The sequence below is a fragment of the Haliotis rubra genome, unplaced genomic scaffold (genome assembly GCF_003918875.1).
Source record: "Haliotis rubra isolate DU_JTF1 unplaced genomic scaffold, ASM391887v1 Scf412, whole genome shotgun sequence".
Taxonomy (NCBI): Eukaryota; Metazoa; Mollusca; class Gastropoda; order Lepetellida; family Haliotidae; genus Haliotis; species Haliotis rubra.
The window spans coordinates 67,613-82,793 of NW_025767094.1; the positions used below are offsets into that span (position 1 = coordinate 67,613).

Below are 15,181 nucleotides of genomic sequence, written 5' to 3' on the forward strand. Positions count from 1 at the left end.
ACATGCAGGTTAACATACTGAAATCTTCAAAGTGTCGCTGTGACCTTGAAAATTAAGTGAAGGTCACCTGAATCAACTGGGTCCTGCGCCTTGCCTAGATAAAGCTTGGTGTTGAATATGAAGAAAATCTAGTAAGCGGCTCTTGAGATATCTCGCTGACAAGAGTAAAGCGTTAAAGTCCCCTTGTGACCTTGAAATGAAGGTCAAGGTCACCAAACCTGACTGGGACCTTTCTTATACTGTGATGAACCTAGGTACCAAATATGAAAAGAATCTAGTCAACGGTTCTTAAGATATTCTAATTCGGACGGACGGACGGACGGACAGAGCCAAACACTATATCCCCCGCTTCGCACTAAACGCGCGGCGGGGGATAATAATCCAACGTACGTATGATAACATTGGTAGCATTCATATTGAAAAGCTGTACAATGTACCATAAATATGGATCTTCCACCAAAAGACAGCTTGATTGTTCAATCCAAATGTCCTTACCTTGAACCTTTTGGCATCTTCTTCAGTTTTCGCAATGTCCTCCGACATCTTGCGGAACTTTGCTGCCAGTTCTGGTTCCTCAGCTGTGCTGTGCATCTGTAGCATGTTCTTCATCTGCACACTGAGTTCCGAATCCTACACAGCAACACAGATTGTCAAACAGGCTCAGAGAGGTTTCGGTTTAGAACTTGGTACTGACATTCTTATCATTACAAAATAACTATTGTTGATGTACTGAAACACTTGATATATTCAAGAAAACAGGACATGTAAGAAGACTCTCAACATAACAACATTATGGAAATATACAAGACATGTAAAAAGACTCTCAGCATAACAATATTATGGAAATATACAAGACATGTAAGAAGATGCGAAAAAAGTATTTTTTCAACCATATACAGTATTCTCACCTGCCTTCTACTTCACTTCCACATTATTGAGACACTGTAAGTGTGCACTCCTTGAAAAGTATGTCTGATATTTTTGTAAATTTTTAAAAAGTCTATGATCACAAAGACTAAACAAAGACCCCATGTGGAAAGATACACTCAAAAGAATCAATCACTTTATGGTTCTTTGAGGCTTGGTGGCGGTGGGGTAGTTTGGTGGCTTTAGTTGTTAAAGCATGTGATCGTCACGCCAAAGACCGGAGTTTGATTCCCCACATAGGTACAATGTGTGAAGCTCGTGACTGGTGTCCTCCACCGTGATATTGATAGAATATTGCTGAAAGTGGCATAAAACTAAAACTCACTCACACTCTGAGGCTTGAAACATTGTCACTGAAACACCTTAATGCTCTGATATCTGAATTTTACTACATTCTTTTTCTATTTTAAGACGAATCAAATACCCTGAGGATATGCAGGATGTTTGATACAATAAGATAAATATAAGCAATACAAAGTAAGCAATACTGTCACCTCAAACACTCACCATGGGTTTAGGTTCGTATTCACTGTATGTCTTTGGTCTGACATCCTGGACTCGTCGGGAAGGTCCTGATGACAGTGACGGGAAGTTGTACTTCTCATCAGGTCCAGACGAGATAACCGACATGCTGCTCATGCTCCCGGGTTTATAGGCCATCTGGTGGCCAACCTTCTCATATTCTGGTTCCTCGTAACGATCAGAATCCAGTTCCAAGTTCTGGGTCATGTTTCCTCCCTTGGAGATGATCTTGCCTGTTTCGGTGCGAGATAGGTCATTCTGGGTATCCACAAGGGACTCCTGCATTGGAGTTACCAACCTTATTGACCCATGCATCTCGTTGGTGTCGACATTGTCCACGTTGCTGGTTACTGACCTCTCAGTGATTGTGGGCAAACCAGGATCGCGGGATGACTCCATCTGAGCTTCAGCTTTGCCTTCAGTCTCAGTTATCTGGGTCATGCTTATGTCGGTATTCTGTGTCGGTTCCAGTTCGTAGTGGTCGTAGTCTGTCAAATTTGATACATGTTTATTGGGAATGTGAGTGTGTGAAAACGTTCTGGTTGAAACTGAAAGAATATACTGAAGATAAATCATCAGAAAATTTTACCCTGACAAAATATACAGTCTTAATTGGCGGAAATAATAACGACCTTATGAATCACATACTTCTTGCAAGTAAAAAATATATCCATATATCAAGTATTAAAAAAAATAAGTTATCACTGGATACATTTGTAAAAATATTGAGTGATATTTTCAAAACAAAAACGTTTATTGCCAGTAAGAATCAAAACATATTACAATTTGACAGAAAATGGTCATCTCTACTGCACACATTCCCAGCTTAATGAAGATTCCAATATGTGTAATGCCAACCCATATGAATTTCGGTTTTACGGTGTTTTAAGTTGACAGAAAAATTACAAGTTCTACAGAATGTTTTCAAAGCCAAAATTGCAATTCAACTACTCTCAAACCTAACCAAAAAACTAACAATACTTGGGTTCCAGGTAATCCAACTAACCTATTCTTTCATTCCGGAATGAAATATTTTTATCATTAATGGAAACAGCCATCAATAAACTCATGCTTGACATTTAAAGGAAACTCTAGATGTTCTAGAAATACTGCAACTAACAATACCAAAGTAACCCAGCATGTTAAACATGTTAAACATTAAAAATATACACATTAAATTTTGTATTATTTCAATACGGTAAGCTACTGATCCATGCCTATTGTCTGTTTTGCCTTGAACATAAGCTTTAGTCTGGCCTTACAATAACAAGCAGACAATTACAGGGTGGTTCTTTAGTCCCTGAACATTGATACTCAATGTTCACCATTTAAATGATATGTAATATGCAGTTTAGTGCAGAACAAAGAGCTGAAATGAGGTTTAACCTTCGAGATGACTGAACCAGGCTGGGCAACATTAAGTACCACCTTTTAATGTATTGTGATATGACAGGATCAAACCACTGCCATTCAGCTCTCCAGGCATGATACAGAATGATAGGTACCTCAGTATCTAGGACTGGGATTCACTATCAAAAAGTTTACAACCATCACTTCTATTTGATGCTTTTGAAACAATAGAATCAAATGTTAAACAGTTAGATCTTAAACATTTCAATGCTTTAACATGGAAGTTTTGGTAGAGCTGCTGTCGAGCATCCACTGTGCGAAGATTTATCTGGTGTAATATGTGAGTCCTAGACAAGGTGACAGAATTTTTGAATAAAAGAACATCCTTGGATATTCATGCAGTTCACAAAGAACTGTGTAGATGCATGCAGTACATAGGCACAGTGTGTGCGAAATAGCCACCGGCCCACTAGCCCGTGGCTAGTAAAAATCCAGCCGGGGGGAGTACATCTCCACAGTCACTGGCCCGGCTGGCTAGTGAATTTTCATGGGGTCATTTTGTAGATATACTCTTAAGTTATGGTACACTTTTAAGTCATGCAAGATTATGGCCTGATAAAAATGTTCATCATATTAGCAGCTTAATGATGAAAGACGTGTCATGCCGACAATATCTATTTTTGTTTCTACATTCAAATGTCGGGCTAGTGAATTACTTTGTGGGCTAGTAACTTTCAGGCATAGCTAGCCCGACTGGCTAGCAAACTTTGGAAACTATTTCGCGCACCGCATAGGCATGCTGACACTAGTGACTGGGAATACTTACTTGAATGTCTGAGTCAAGTCCGTTAATCGATGTACAAGTATCAAGTTTCTGCTTCATATGTCTTTGTGCCTCTACAAGTTTCTTGTTCTCCTCTTTAGCTTCCTGAAGTAAATCTCCTGAAACACAAATAGATCCACAAACTGTAGGAGCAGGTTGGGAGAACACTCGCCATGCACAGCTTCAGGCTGATGGCAAGGATGAACCAGGGATCAGATATATCATGTATATAGTTTGAAACATTTTCAGTGTGACATGAAGACTTGTGTTCAAGGTTTGATCTTTTTATAAGGGCTTGCTAGCCTTGAATCAGTATGTTCAATCTATGGACATGCCTGTCTTAAACTATTCAGCAGAGTTATAAAACAATACTTGTAGCCACCAATTCCTTAAATGTATATAATCTTACAAAACTGAGACCCATGCATGAAATGGATCACAAGTCATGTAGGATAAACAAGATACTCATTTCAATTACATCACACCATTGACTTGAGAAGGTATGTGTTGCAGTTCGTCTCGAGCAATCCACTCAAGCAACTATGTTTGTCATAAGACATGACTAACTGGATCAGATTGTCACTCACTGACTGGCTGAAGCATGGCATACTGGCCCGTATTACATGGATTTAATCCCCAAAGTTCCTACAGAATAAGAAATAATGTACCGAGTGTCTTGTATCCTCTTATTCTTCCATGGAGTACTTTGTTTTCGTTCTCAAGTCTTTTAATTCTGTCTTCATAATCTTGTAGTTGCTGGTTGGCAGGTGTGACATCACTGGAGGCACTTCTTGGGCTGGTTTGTCCCTCGCTGCTTTCTATCTCAAACATTTTTACTTTTGTCAGATTTTCAGGTTGCTGTCAAAGTAAAAATGCTTCAGATATGGTGCCTTCAATGATGCCTGAAGAGAGAAACACAACATATTTTAAATATTGACATGGTTACATATGTACAGCAAATACTACAGCAAAACTAGAGTCTCTGAAATACATGAATATTGTTAGACATGCTGTATTGTCAAAACTGAAGTCCATATAATCATGTATTAACAATCTAAATTTTATTGACAATTAGAAACAGTATTAAATATGTAACAAAGATAGACGAAAATTAATAGTTGTCACTACCAATGTGTGTACTATAAAATGTCATACAATTTAATGTACGTCTGGCCAGACCGTCTCTGGTCTGGCTGTTACATATAAATAGTGTAACGTCTTTATCGGCACAAATTTTGAAACGCAAAATGAATCTATTTTTAGAACACATCGTAGTTTATTCACCGAACTTATTACAACAAGCTGACGTAGTCAACGCACAGAACCATTATCTATCCATGTGGGTGACAGTATTCAGGTATCCCAGGCAATTAACCTTCATCTGTTATGATACTCTTCACAATCACAAAACATATGTTTTCACCTTGTCCAACAATAGCCACGTACACGGTACCTGACCACATCGCCGAAACGCGGCCTTCAGTAGGTCAGATAATTTACGGGTTACACAGTACAATTGTAAAGTTGAACGAACACACAATTTCAGATCCAGATAAACACATTAATACTCTATCGCACAGAGAAAGTATCATACAGTGTTATGGCCCATATTGAGAAAGATCTTAAACAAACCATGTTAACTCTGGAACCGTATTTTCACTTCATCCCTTTCAACCAGGAAATAGAATCTGATTGGATGTGAGATATATTGTGTAAAATCTTGACTCGTGTATGGAATTACTGCAAGTGGGAGTTTCATCAAGTGGGGCCGAAGATAAGTTGTTCATCTGTTTTGTAAGACGACGAAAATAACGATTACTATATAGATAGTCAGTTTGTGAGAATTATTCTTAAAATTGCCAGGTCTGCATTTTTTTATGAACCGGCGTTCGTTGCAGCGACCGCTTCTAAAGTTTCGTAAATACTGTAGGGAATTCCCCATTCAACTGCTACGTTTAGGCAAACGTTTTTGTTTTTTTCAGAAACCAAACACGTCCCGTCGTTAGATGTTTTTTGTTTGACGAGGTACTCAGCAATATTCCAGCTTTATGGCGGCGGTCTTTAAATAATCGAGTCTGGACCAGACATTCCAGTGACCAAACAGCATGAACATCGATCTAAGTAATTCGGATACGATATCGATGACATGTGTCAACAAGTCAGCGAGTCTGACCACCCAGTCGCCTCCCTTGTACGTCATGCATGAGTTGCTGAAAACGGGGGGATTACATGTATTTGGTTTGCCTCTGTCCCTGCCAGAGCAGAGACCATAAAATAAAACTGCTTTTGTATCTCTGCTTGAAGCCCACATATTAGAATCACTGTCTTGTGCCTCCACACACATGATCGGAATAACGAAAGTAAATCTAAAAATCTAAAAATATTAAGTCCATAAAACATGCTAATAATTCTCTAGAAAAAATTTGCATGTGGTTATTACATTTTCAAAATACGACGTCGACAATCCTTCACACGTGATGGTTAAAAGTCCCACAAAGTGTGTGTACTAACATAACATCAGCTGCGGGTGGCACATGTATACAGGAACATACATAGGGAAGACCGCGGAGTCAATTGTAACACTTTTTACTTAAAGGGGAAGTGTACACGAATAAATCACATTTATTCTTCTGTGAATCAAAGTGAACTGTTTTAATTAGTTAATACCAATGTTTGAAAATATACACTCATTTTTCTTACAATGTAAGTATAACCCTCAAAATAAGTGCTGAAATGTTTTGCCAATATGAAGCCTTTGTTTGCCGAGGTAAAACAGGCCAGAGTTACCGCCCCTTGATTATGACGTAATTGGTGCCACTGGTCTACTGTCTAGTCCCAAATCAAAAGATAATAATACTGAAATTAATCACGTGAAAAATGTTTGTGAAAATTCGAAAGAAGCATAAGAACAGAAAATGTAAGCAGCAGGACAGATTGATCGCGTGTTTTCATTCATAACACATTTTCATAAGGTTTAAAAAGTGAACGTTGTGCCAGAATTGCGGTCGCGTGGTCCTGGACCTGCGTACGGCTATAAAATTACACAGAAAAGTAGATTATTAAATTTTCTATCCGTTGGTATAAATATAAGTGCAACTACTTCATCGGTTTGAGAAATAGACACTACTAAATGTTGTCAAAACATTTGTTATGCCTTAAAAAACAGTATATTTCTCCGCCTTTTATCGTTCACCGATAAAAACACTGTGCTACGATATTTTTAATTTGGCGACTTTACGGAAAGTGTGAGCGAAGAAAATACAGCCTGATTTCTGAACGACATAAGTGTATATGAAGTGGGTTTATGTGCTTATGCATAACGTTACACGCTCAACATTAAACATGACTTGCAATAAATGTCAAAAATGGATTTTCTTCTATGACGTCAGACAACGACAGAGAGATCGTACGCGTATAAAGATAAGGGGGGCATAACTCCGCTATGCTTAACACTAGGCCAATGTTACTCATCACTTGAAGAGAATTTGTTGTGGATACGGACGCTATATGTTCTTTATGTTTTGTTCACAGTGAACCAAACTATTCCAAGTCAAAGTTCCCCAACGTGAGCGGATACGTTTTAGTTGTTTCACAATTTATACGAAAATTTACAATGTACTACAAGGGAAAGCACGTAATAGCGATTTTGATGTCCCTATCCGATATATAAGTTAGTTTCTGGCAAAGTGTGTGTACTAGCATTAACATCAGCTGCGGGTGGCACATGTATACAGGGACATACATAGGGGAAACCGGGGTCAACTGTAACACTTTTTACTATAACTTCTTGTAATTCGGTACTTGTAGACCGCTCACAAATTTAATCGGTACTAACTAGTACATTGGCATCTTCGCTTTAAACCTCAGTGCCATTTAAAGTTCACTATCATGTTGTTACAAAGTAATTACGTATCATATGCAATGACTGCCAGTGTTACAATTGACCCCAAGCACGGGCAATTGTAACAGGTGGATGGGGCAACTGTAACAAAAGAGGTTCAAATGTAACAATCTATTTATTTTCGAAATAAAATGAAAATAAAATGTGGAAAGATGTTATCTTGATCAATTGAGGTGGAAATGGATTAACATTAAACCTTTATCACCATCGACTTTTAAAATGTTTTTGGTTTAAAATTTTGTATTGGTATGCCCAAAATATAAAACAAAGACTAACACCAAAAACTTTCACCCGAGGGCCAATACTATCAACATAACACTGAAAATGTTCTACTATGAAATAACTAGTAAAGAACTAACATAAAACCTTCATCATAATTTGTTTCATTATCATAACACAAGGGACAATTACATGGGGGGGAATTGTAACACTGTACAACGTGTTTAACACTTGTTACAATTGCCCCCGGTGGTAGTAGCCATGTTTCATGCCAGGTCACATATTCACAACTTTGGGCTTCTCAAATATTTCTACTTCAAAACATGTCGTAATATTTAGCTCAATTTTACACTTGAAAAGTTAATTTCATACCAAACAACATTTACTGCATTAAGAAGGTTTTATTATGTTTTGTAAAAAATGTACTTACCTATGTGAAAAACGATTTTTCATCAACTATCTCGCCATGAGCGAGCAGCTGAAAAACGGGTGGATGTGTACCACAGGAAAGCAAAGGGAAATAACTCTATTCACCTACACTATGCTTGAGCGAAAACTTTGAGCGTAATCGCCCCGTGCTACAGTTGACTCCGGTCTCCCCTATATATTCCTCGTCTTCAACCCCCACTTTTACAGTAAAAATATAATACAAAATGTATCATGCACGCAAATATTTTAATTCTGAGGGAAAGTATATATCCAGTTATGTAATGAATGAGGACGTCACACCGTATTTCTGTCGGCGTACGTTTAAAAATTTGCTGCTTTTTCAAGTGTGACAAGTCTTGAACAACACTCTAATATATCTGTGTTTTAACTGGTTATATATTTCCAGTTTAATTTAGGTTTGACAGTTAAAGATAGTACAATCTTGGGAAGATCCAGTGCAGCGTGAGTACAGTTTTCGCACAACGTAAACTTACTTTTCAGATACTATGAAAACGTGCGTCCTTAAAGTAACTCTGCATCCAGGGGCTTAGGCAACCCAATCGTAGCGTCATAGCTGCTTGCCACAGATTAAGTGATAGCGTAAACTGTGTCGCTGTGTTCACATGGTACCGTGACTAAGTGGTCACATATTTGTGCACCTAATTACAGGAAACTTAAAAATGGAAACAATTGTTGAATGTCTCATGTTCCACGTATTTTACAGCAGCTTACCGAGTCAAACATGTCAAACAAATTCAGATTCGAGTCGTATCGATTTGAAATTTAATCTCAACATCACCAACTAACCATAAACACTCATATTAAAGTGAACTAAATATTAAACAGTATACGTTATCCAAAGAATTTAAAATAAGGCTTAAGCTTGTATAGGATCAAAGATGTACACGTATATATCGGGTATATGTTGCAGCCTGTGCTGGTCTAATCAAGAATGACCAAGGCGGCGGGTCGTGAGAGATGTATTTATTTTCTCAGTGTGTCTCTATGGGCACCCTGTGGGTGACACTGAAGTGTAGCCTCCGACCTGGGTGGTTGCCAACGCTTAGAACACTGAGTAGAACTCGGAAGGGGTAGCCTGTGGACTGATCTGTATGGTGGATGCAGTGCAGTGATTGTGACAAGTGCTGAGAGGTGTTAAGATGGCTGGTGACATAGATATTCAAAATCACCAATCAAGACAAAGAATCAGGCTTCAGTCCTTTGATCAAGACAATAAAACAATTTACACTAAAATGGAATAACCTGACTACCCTTAAAACAAGAATGACTGACCCTATAACCTGATTGAGCTAGAAGAGTATTATACCTAAGATGAAGATAGACAGACAACTAATTAGATTACTTATTGTAAACAAGCGGTAGTCTGTTGAACAATCCTATACACTATATACAATGATAAAACCCGATTGGTACAAATAAACAAATATAAAAATGTTTGATTTCATCCCTGTTACACATATGGGGTCGAACTATACTTCCCATCAAAAGTGAACTAAATATTAAACAGTATACATTATCCAAAGAATTAAAAATAGGGCTTAAGCTTGTATAGTATCAAAGATGTACACGTATATATCGGGTATATGGGGTCGAACTATACTTCCCATCAAAAGTCTAGACTCACTAGTGTAAATATAGCCACTTACTCCAGGCAACTGTTCTAAACTAAATTTTGCAAAATACTCCATACTGTTTAAAGGTACTTGTTACACATGAACTGATGTATTGTAAAACAAATTCGTAAAGTTGAAAATATTACTGTCATGAGTTCAATAAATGATAAACCTCAGTGAAAATTGGCGAATTCTAAACACAACTTTACACCAAAACGCAGCTGTTCACATGCACGATATTTGCACATGCTTTTAAGTAATTTGATGCATGATCCTTGTGCAATTCATCTGCATAAGGTTTGCAGTTGGTTCCCCCAAGTTAGTGGAAAAATCAATCTTCGATGTAACCATATACATGTATATATGCGTAACATATAGTGAGTGTTTTAAGTGCGTCTGAACTTTTGATGGGAAGTATATTATAAGTTGCAGTCATTTGACATTGCGAAATGAAGAACGAGGACAATTTTATTGATATACAACTTCTTCAATATAATTGCGACGTTTCGACATCTAGATTCTAATGTCGTTGTCAAGCAAGTGCATTGAACTATTGACAACATGACATCGAGATGGTATCTGTCCCTCCAGTGCTTATGACTCCAATTAAATCATTATCTTATCAACTATCTTACTGTCACGCTCAGGTCATTTCATGTGTCAGTATCGATTTAGGTTTAGAATTATACATCTCTATCGAAAATTGAATCGTGAACGATTTTGTCCTGTACTGAATCATGGAAAACACTTTGAGCCATGAAGACCGTGTTCATGTCCCTATCATCTTGATGTCAGCCGCTGGCTACACCAACTGGCTGACTTCATATAGCTGGTAGTGAGCGAGTATAGTTTTGACGCCGCCTTTAGCAATATTCCAGCAATATCACGGCGGCGGACACCAGATTTGGACTTCACACATTGTACCCATGTGGGGAATCGAACCGTGGTCTTGACGAGCGAACACGCTTTAACAACAATACTACCTACCTACTCATATAACTGGTACATTACTGACTTCGACGTTAAAGCGTAAAACAACGGACAAACAAACAAAATATGGTTATTGACAAGTCTGCCATCCTGACCATCCGATCCCGTTAGTCACCCCGTATGACAAGTTACTTTCACAGTTACTGTGAAGACATGTTTTAATACATCTCAAAACTCCATAAGGGGTTTGGGTTTGTGGTATTCAAACGTTATCTAAATTTCATACAGTATTATGCGGAAGAATCCCTCACAACTCTTTGAATGACAGGTATCCATAATGATCAAGCAAAATATCCCTTGGTATAAATCATTCCATGGTTTCCATAATCCATATATTCTATCCATTGGTTGGTTGTTGTTTAACGCCGCACTCAGCAATATTCCAGCGGCGATATATGGCGGCGGTCTGTAAATAATCGAGTCTGGACCAGAGAAATCCAGTGATCAACAGCATGAGCATCGATCTGTGCAATTGGGAACCGATGACATGTGTCAACCAAGTCAGACCTGAGCCCATTAGTCGCCTCTTACGACAAACATGGGTTGCTGAAGACCAATTCTAACCCGGATCTTCACAGGTTATTCCATCCACAGATCCATGGGAGAGTCAATGCATGTACATGGCGCATAAGTATCCATGGAGACGAGTGAGAAAAATATATAGCTGCAAACGCATATCTTACTATATGTCAATAAGGAATGACAAACATATACATGCAGAGCACATCCTTCCAGAACCAAGGGAGGTAATGAGTGGGTTTATTAGGCTTTTACGCCACTTTGATCAGTACTCTAGTTATAGTGAGTGAGTTTATTTTACGCCGCACTCAGCAATATTCCAGCTGTATGGCGGCGGTCTGTAAATAATCGAGTCTGGACCAGACAATCCAGTGATCAACAGCATGAGCATCGATCTGCGCAATGGGGAACCGATGACATGTGTCAACCAAGTCAGTGAACCTGACCACCCGATCCCGTTAGTCGCCTCTTACGATAAGCATGATCAATATTCTAACCCTGATCTTCGCGGGTACTCTAGTTAGTATCCTGGAGTGAAAGCTTAAATGGTGTTGGAGGAATGCTGATTCTGACGTTTACCACTTGGTGAAACCAACCAACAAGCGTGTAGTGCTGTCAAATCGAGATCAACTGATCGGGCTGAATGGGAACGCACTATCACGGGTCTCGGGCATGCTGAAGGGACGCAACTCGGCACTGTAAATATTGGCGTAGACGCAGACGACTTTGCCCCTCGTGGCACCATACCCCACGGAACTAATCTCACTTGGGTTCTTGTCGATATACTACTCAAAAGTTTATGAGAACTTTCTACGATTTCAAGTATCAATGCACTAAAACTGGTCATCAACTGTAGGCTGGTCTGGATACAGTGAGTGAATATGGTTTTACGCCGCCTTTAGCAATAATCCACCAGAAAATGGACTTCCCACATTGTACCTATGTCGAAATCGAACCCGGTCTTCGGCGTGACGAGCGAACACTTTAACCACAAGGCTACCCCACCGCCCTATCTGGATACAGCGAGGAATAGAGGAGACATCACATTATGCTTTTTAATTTCTAGGGCTATCACACAATATCTATCAAGACTGACCATTTCTATTGGAATTATCTTGAAATATGTTGAGTGCAAATCTTTGTTGAGCACCAAACTGTTATGACACAAGTGACAGTCAACATAACATGATGATGTATACCTCAAGGTTCAGATGTAATGATCTAAATGTTCACTGCTTGTAAGACGTATTAACTTCCTCATGATGAATATTTCTGCAATTTCAAAAAGTTAAATATTTTGAATATGAATACCATTTTATGTTTATATGTAAAGAATAATCCACAATAACAAGAAATCACCTCTTGTCATGATAAGCTGAATGTTCCTCTCTTGTGAAAATTACACAACGAATCCAAGACTAACAACTAGTCTCTGAAATGAATATATTTTACTGAAAAAAGTTCATAGTAAAAAATAAATAATATAATGAAAAGGAGCCTGAGACTTTCTTCATTTTCAGAATCTAGCTGAGGAAATCTAGACTTGCCACATTTTCTAGACTTGCGTGGGCTTTCTTGGAGATATTTACTTCAGGGTCTGTACGACAGACTAATCGAATGCAAACAGGTGGTCATATTGACACGTGTTATAAATATGGACGTGGTCTTAGCGAAAGTCCGAAAATCAAGAAACGCCTGAAACATTTTCAAATATTTGAGTCGAGCGAACTGTATTTCTTTTCTAAGATGCCAAATTTAATACTTTCTAAGGATAATTACGATTAATTTAAGGCAGAAAACAAACGACGGTGTCGGTGACCAAAATTAAGAATCCTCGCACAGGGCTAACTGGCGCGCTGTTCTATTGATGTGTCTGCCCCCTACGTTAAGACGAACGTTACCAGAAAAAAACAAATGATAACAGTGTGATGACGATTTACGTTTGCATTAAATGTCTTCTTTGAATTATTTTAATTACATCTGTCATTAACGTAAACCATATGGGGCAATATGAACGTCGCATTTCGACTACCAACGTAAGTTTAGATCAGTACATCCAGAGGAAGCTGAGTAGTCAAGCGACATTCCACGATTGCATTGTGGGAATGTAAACATTGCGAACGTTGCCGTGTCGCTTAAAACTTAAGAGTCGAATTGACACATTTTAACCGTCGTAAACCATAAACGTAATGTTTCCACCAGTGATGTTAGCTGCGTGAAGCAACTGCAAACCAAGAAACGGGATGCAACGGAGTAGTTTACTGTAGGAGGGTTAACGTCATACAATTGTTACGTCATCAAAAAACTATACCTTTATTGTCCAAGATATTTCTATGGATTAAACTTCTTTTTTAATTTCTCTCACGACGTTTCGAGACCATTCCAGGTCCCTCATCAGGTGAACTGGCAGTTAGGACTATGACGTCATAACTGAGTCATGACGTCACAATTCAAGTGACCTCACAGTACACTAGGCAGAGTACTGTATAAGTGAGTTTGACGTCGTCACTATGATGTCATAACTGAGTTATGACGTCACAATGCAAGTGACATCAAAGTACACTAGGGAGAGTACTGTATAAGTGAGTTTGAGTTATGATACGTCACAATGCAAGTGACATCACAGTACACTAGGGAGAGAACTGTATAAGTGAGTTTGAGAACTCACTTATACAGTACTCTCCCTAGTGTACTGTGATGTCACTTGCATTGTGAGGGAGAGAACTGTATAAGTGAGTTTGAGAACACATTGTCTCTGCACGTCGCTCCACAAGCGATGTCACTCAGCACTTATAGCATAATGCAAACATTCTCCCATTCAGCAGGCATTCTTCTTTCATGTATCCGTCCACTCAAAATCATGTATAAAAGGTTCAGCCAATTTCACTTGACCAATCCCAGCTTCTTGGCTTCTGTCTCATACACTAATAATCTCCACATTTTGACCGCAAACACTTCTGCTTCTTCATCCAGAACCATGGCTACATCATTCTGTATACTTTGTGGTGTACTCCTGGCAACAACCTTCTGACAGATAAAGTCTGTCAGCGTTGGTTCCTCCTCTCCGATGTACTCAATGATCTTCTTGTTCACCCATGGTTTGATGCGCTTGTCCATCAGACTCTGGTCCACAATATTCCAATCAAGTTTGTAGTTAAACAATTCATCTTTGGCTGTGGGAATGCTTTCGATAAGGTGTTTAATGCGCTGTCGCTTTTCCTCTGCAGTAGATATTATTTTTCGATTGTTCTAACCGCTGAGCATCTTAGAAAGGCCGATGTTCGACGTCACATGGATACCATTTAGGCAATAAACATCACGTGTTTTCATTTGGAACCCCGGAACAGCCGGCAAAGGCACATGTCTCTATTTCGCAAACGGTGATTATGACAATCTTCACCAGCACATAACATGTAGAGCCACATCGAGTGATGTAGCCATGTCACACGAAGTTGAGGATCACCGATTCCTTCATAATACAATTTGCAACATAAAATTAGAAGTTTTCACATTAGAGAAATTGTGGTTTGGTCTCTGAATATGCATGAACTTGGCTATTTAAGGTCCTGTGAGCCAAGTTACTTAAAACTTACTTATTTTCATTCTGTCGACTCAATTTTTCATGTTTAAAACTGAGTAGACGATTATGACACTGATCAATGTCTGCTAGAGTAAAATCAGGCCTCAGAGGAGCATACTGACCAGATGCATGGGGGCTAGAGGCAAATGACCAGTAATGACCAGTCCACGGTATACTAGTATATCTGTACAGGTAATGGTGAAATTCTGACTTACGCTTGAGACGTGTAGTCTCAATAGACAGTTGTGGGCCCTCAGAAAGAGGGTTCACGAGAAGTCATCCACTCA

At 38.8% G+C, this 15,181-nt stretch overlaps 1 protein-coding gene across 2 annotated transcripts in view; it reads right to left on the reverse strand.

The window, feature by feature from the left end:
• The window catches only part of LOC124288108 (TNFAIP3-interacting protein 1-like), a 48,994-nt gene that overhangs the window by 14,685 nt on the left and 19,128 nt on the right, over positions 1-15,181 (reverse strand). The window contains exons 1-5 of one of the 2 annotated variants that reach the window (XM_046724673.1): positions 5,255-5,348; positions 4,291-4,524; positions 3,626-3,741; positions 1,435-1,937; positions 496-630 (exon numbers count right to left, since the gene is read on the reverse strand). In XM_046724673.1, coding sequence (XP_046580629.1) covers positions 496-630; positions 1,435-1,890 — 591 coding nt within the window. In that variant the 5' untranslated portion in view covers positions 1,891-1,937; positions 3,626-3,741; positions 4,291-4,524; positions 5,255-5,348. Of the gene's footprint in view, positions 1-495; positions 631-1,434; positions 1,938-3,625; positions 3,742-4,290; positions 4,525-5,254; positions 5,349-15,181 lie in introns of those variants that run through there. The other variant, XM_046724672.1, reaches the window with a different exon arrangement.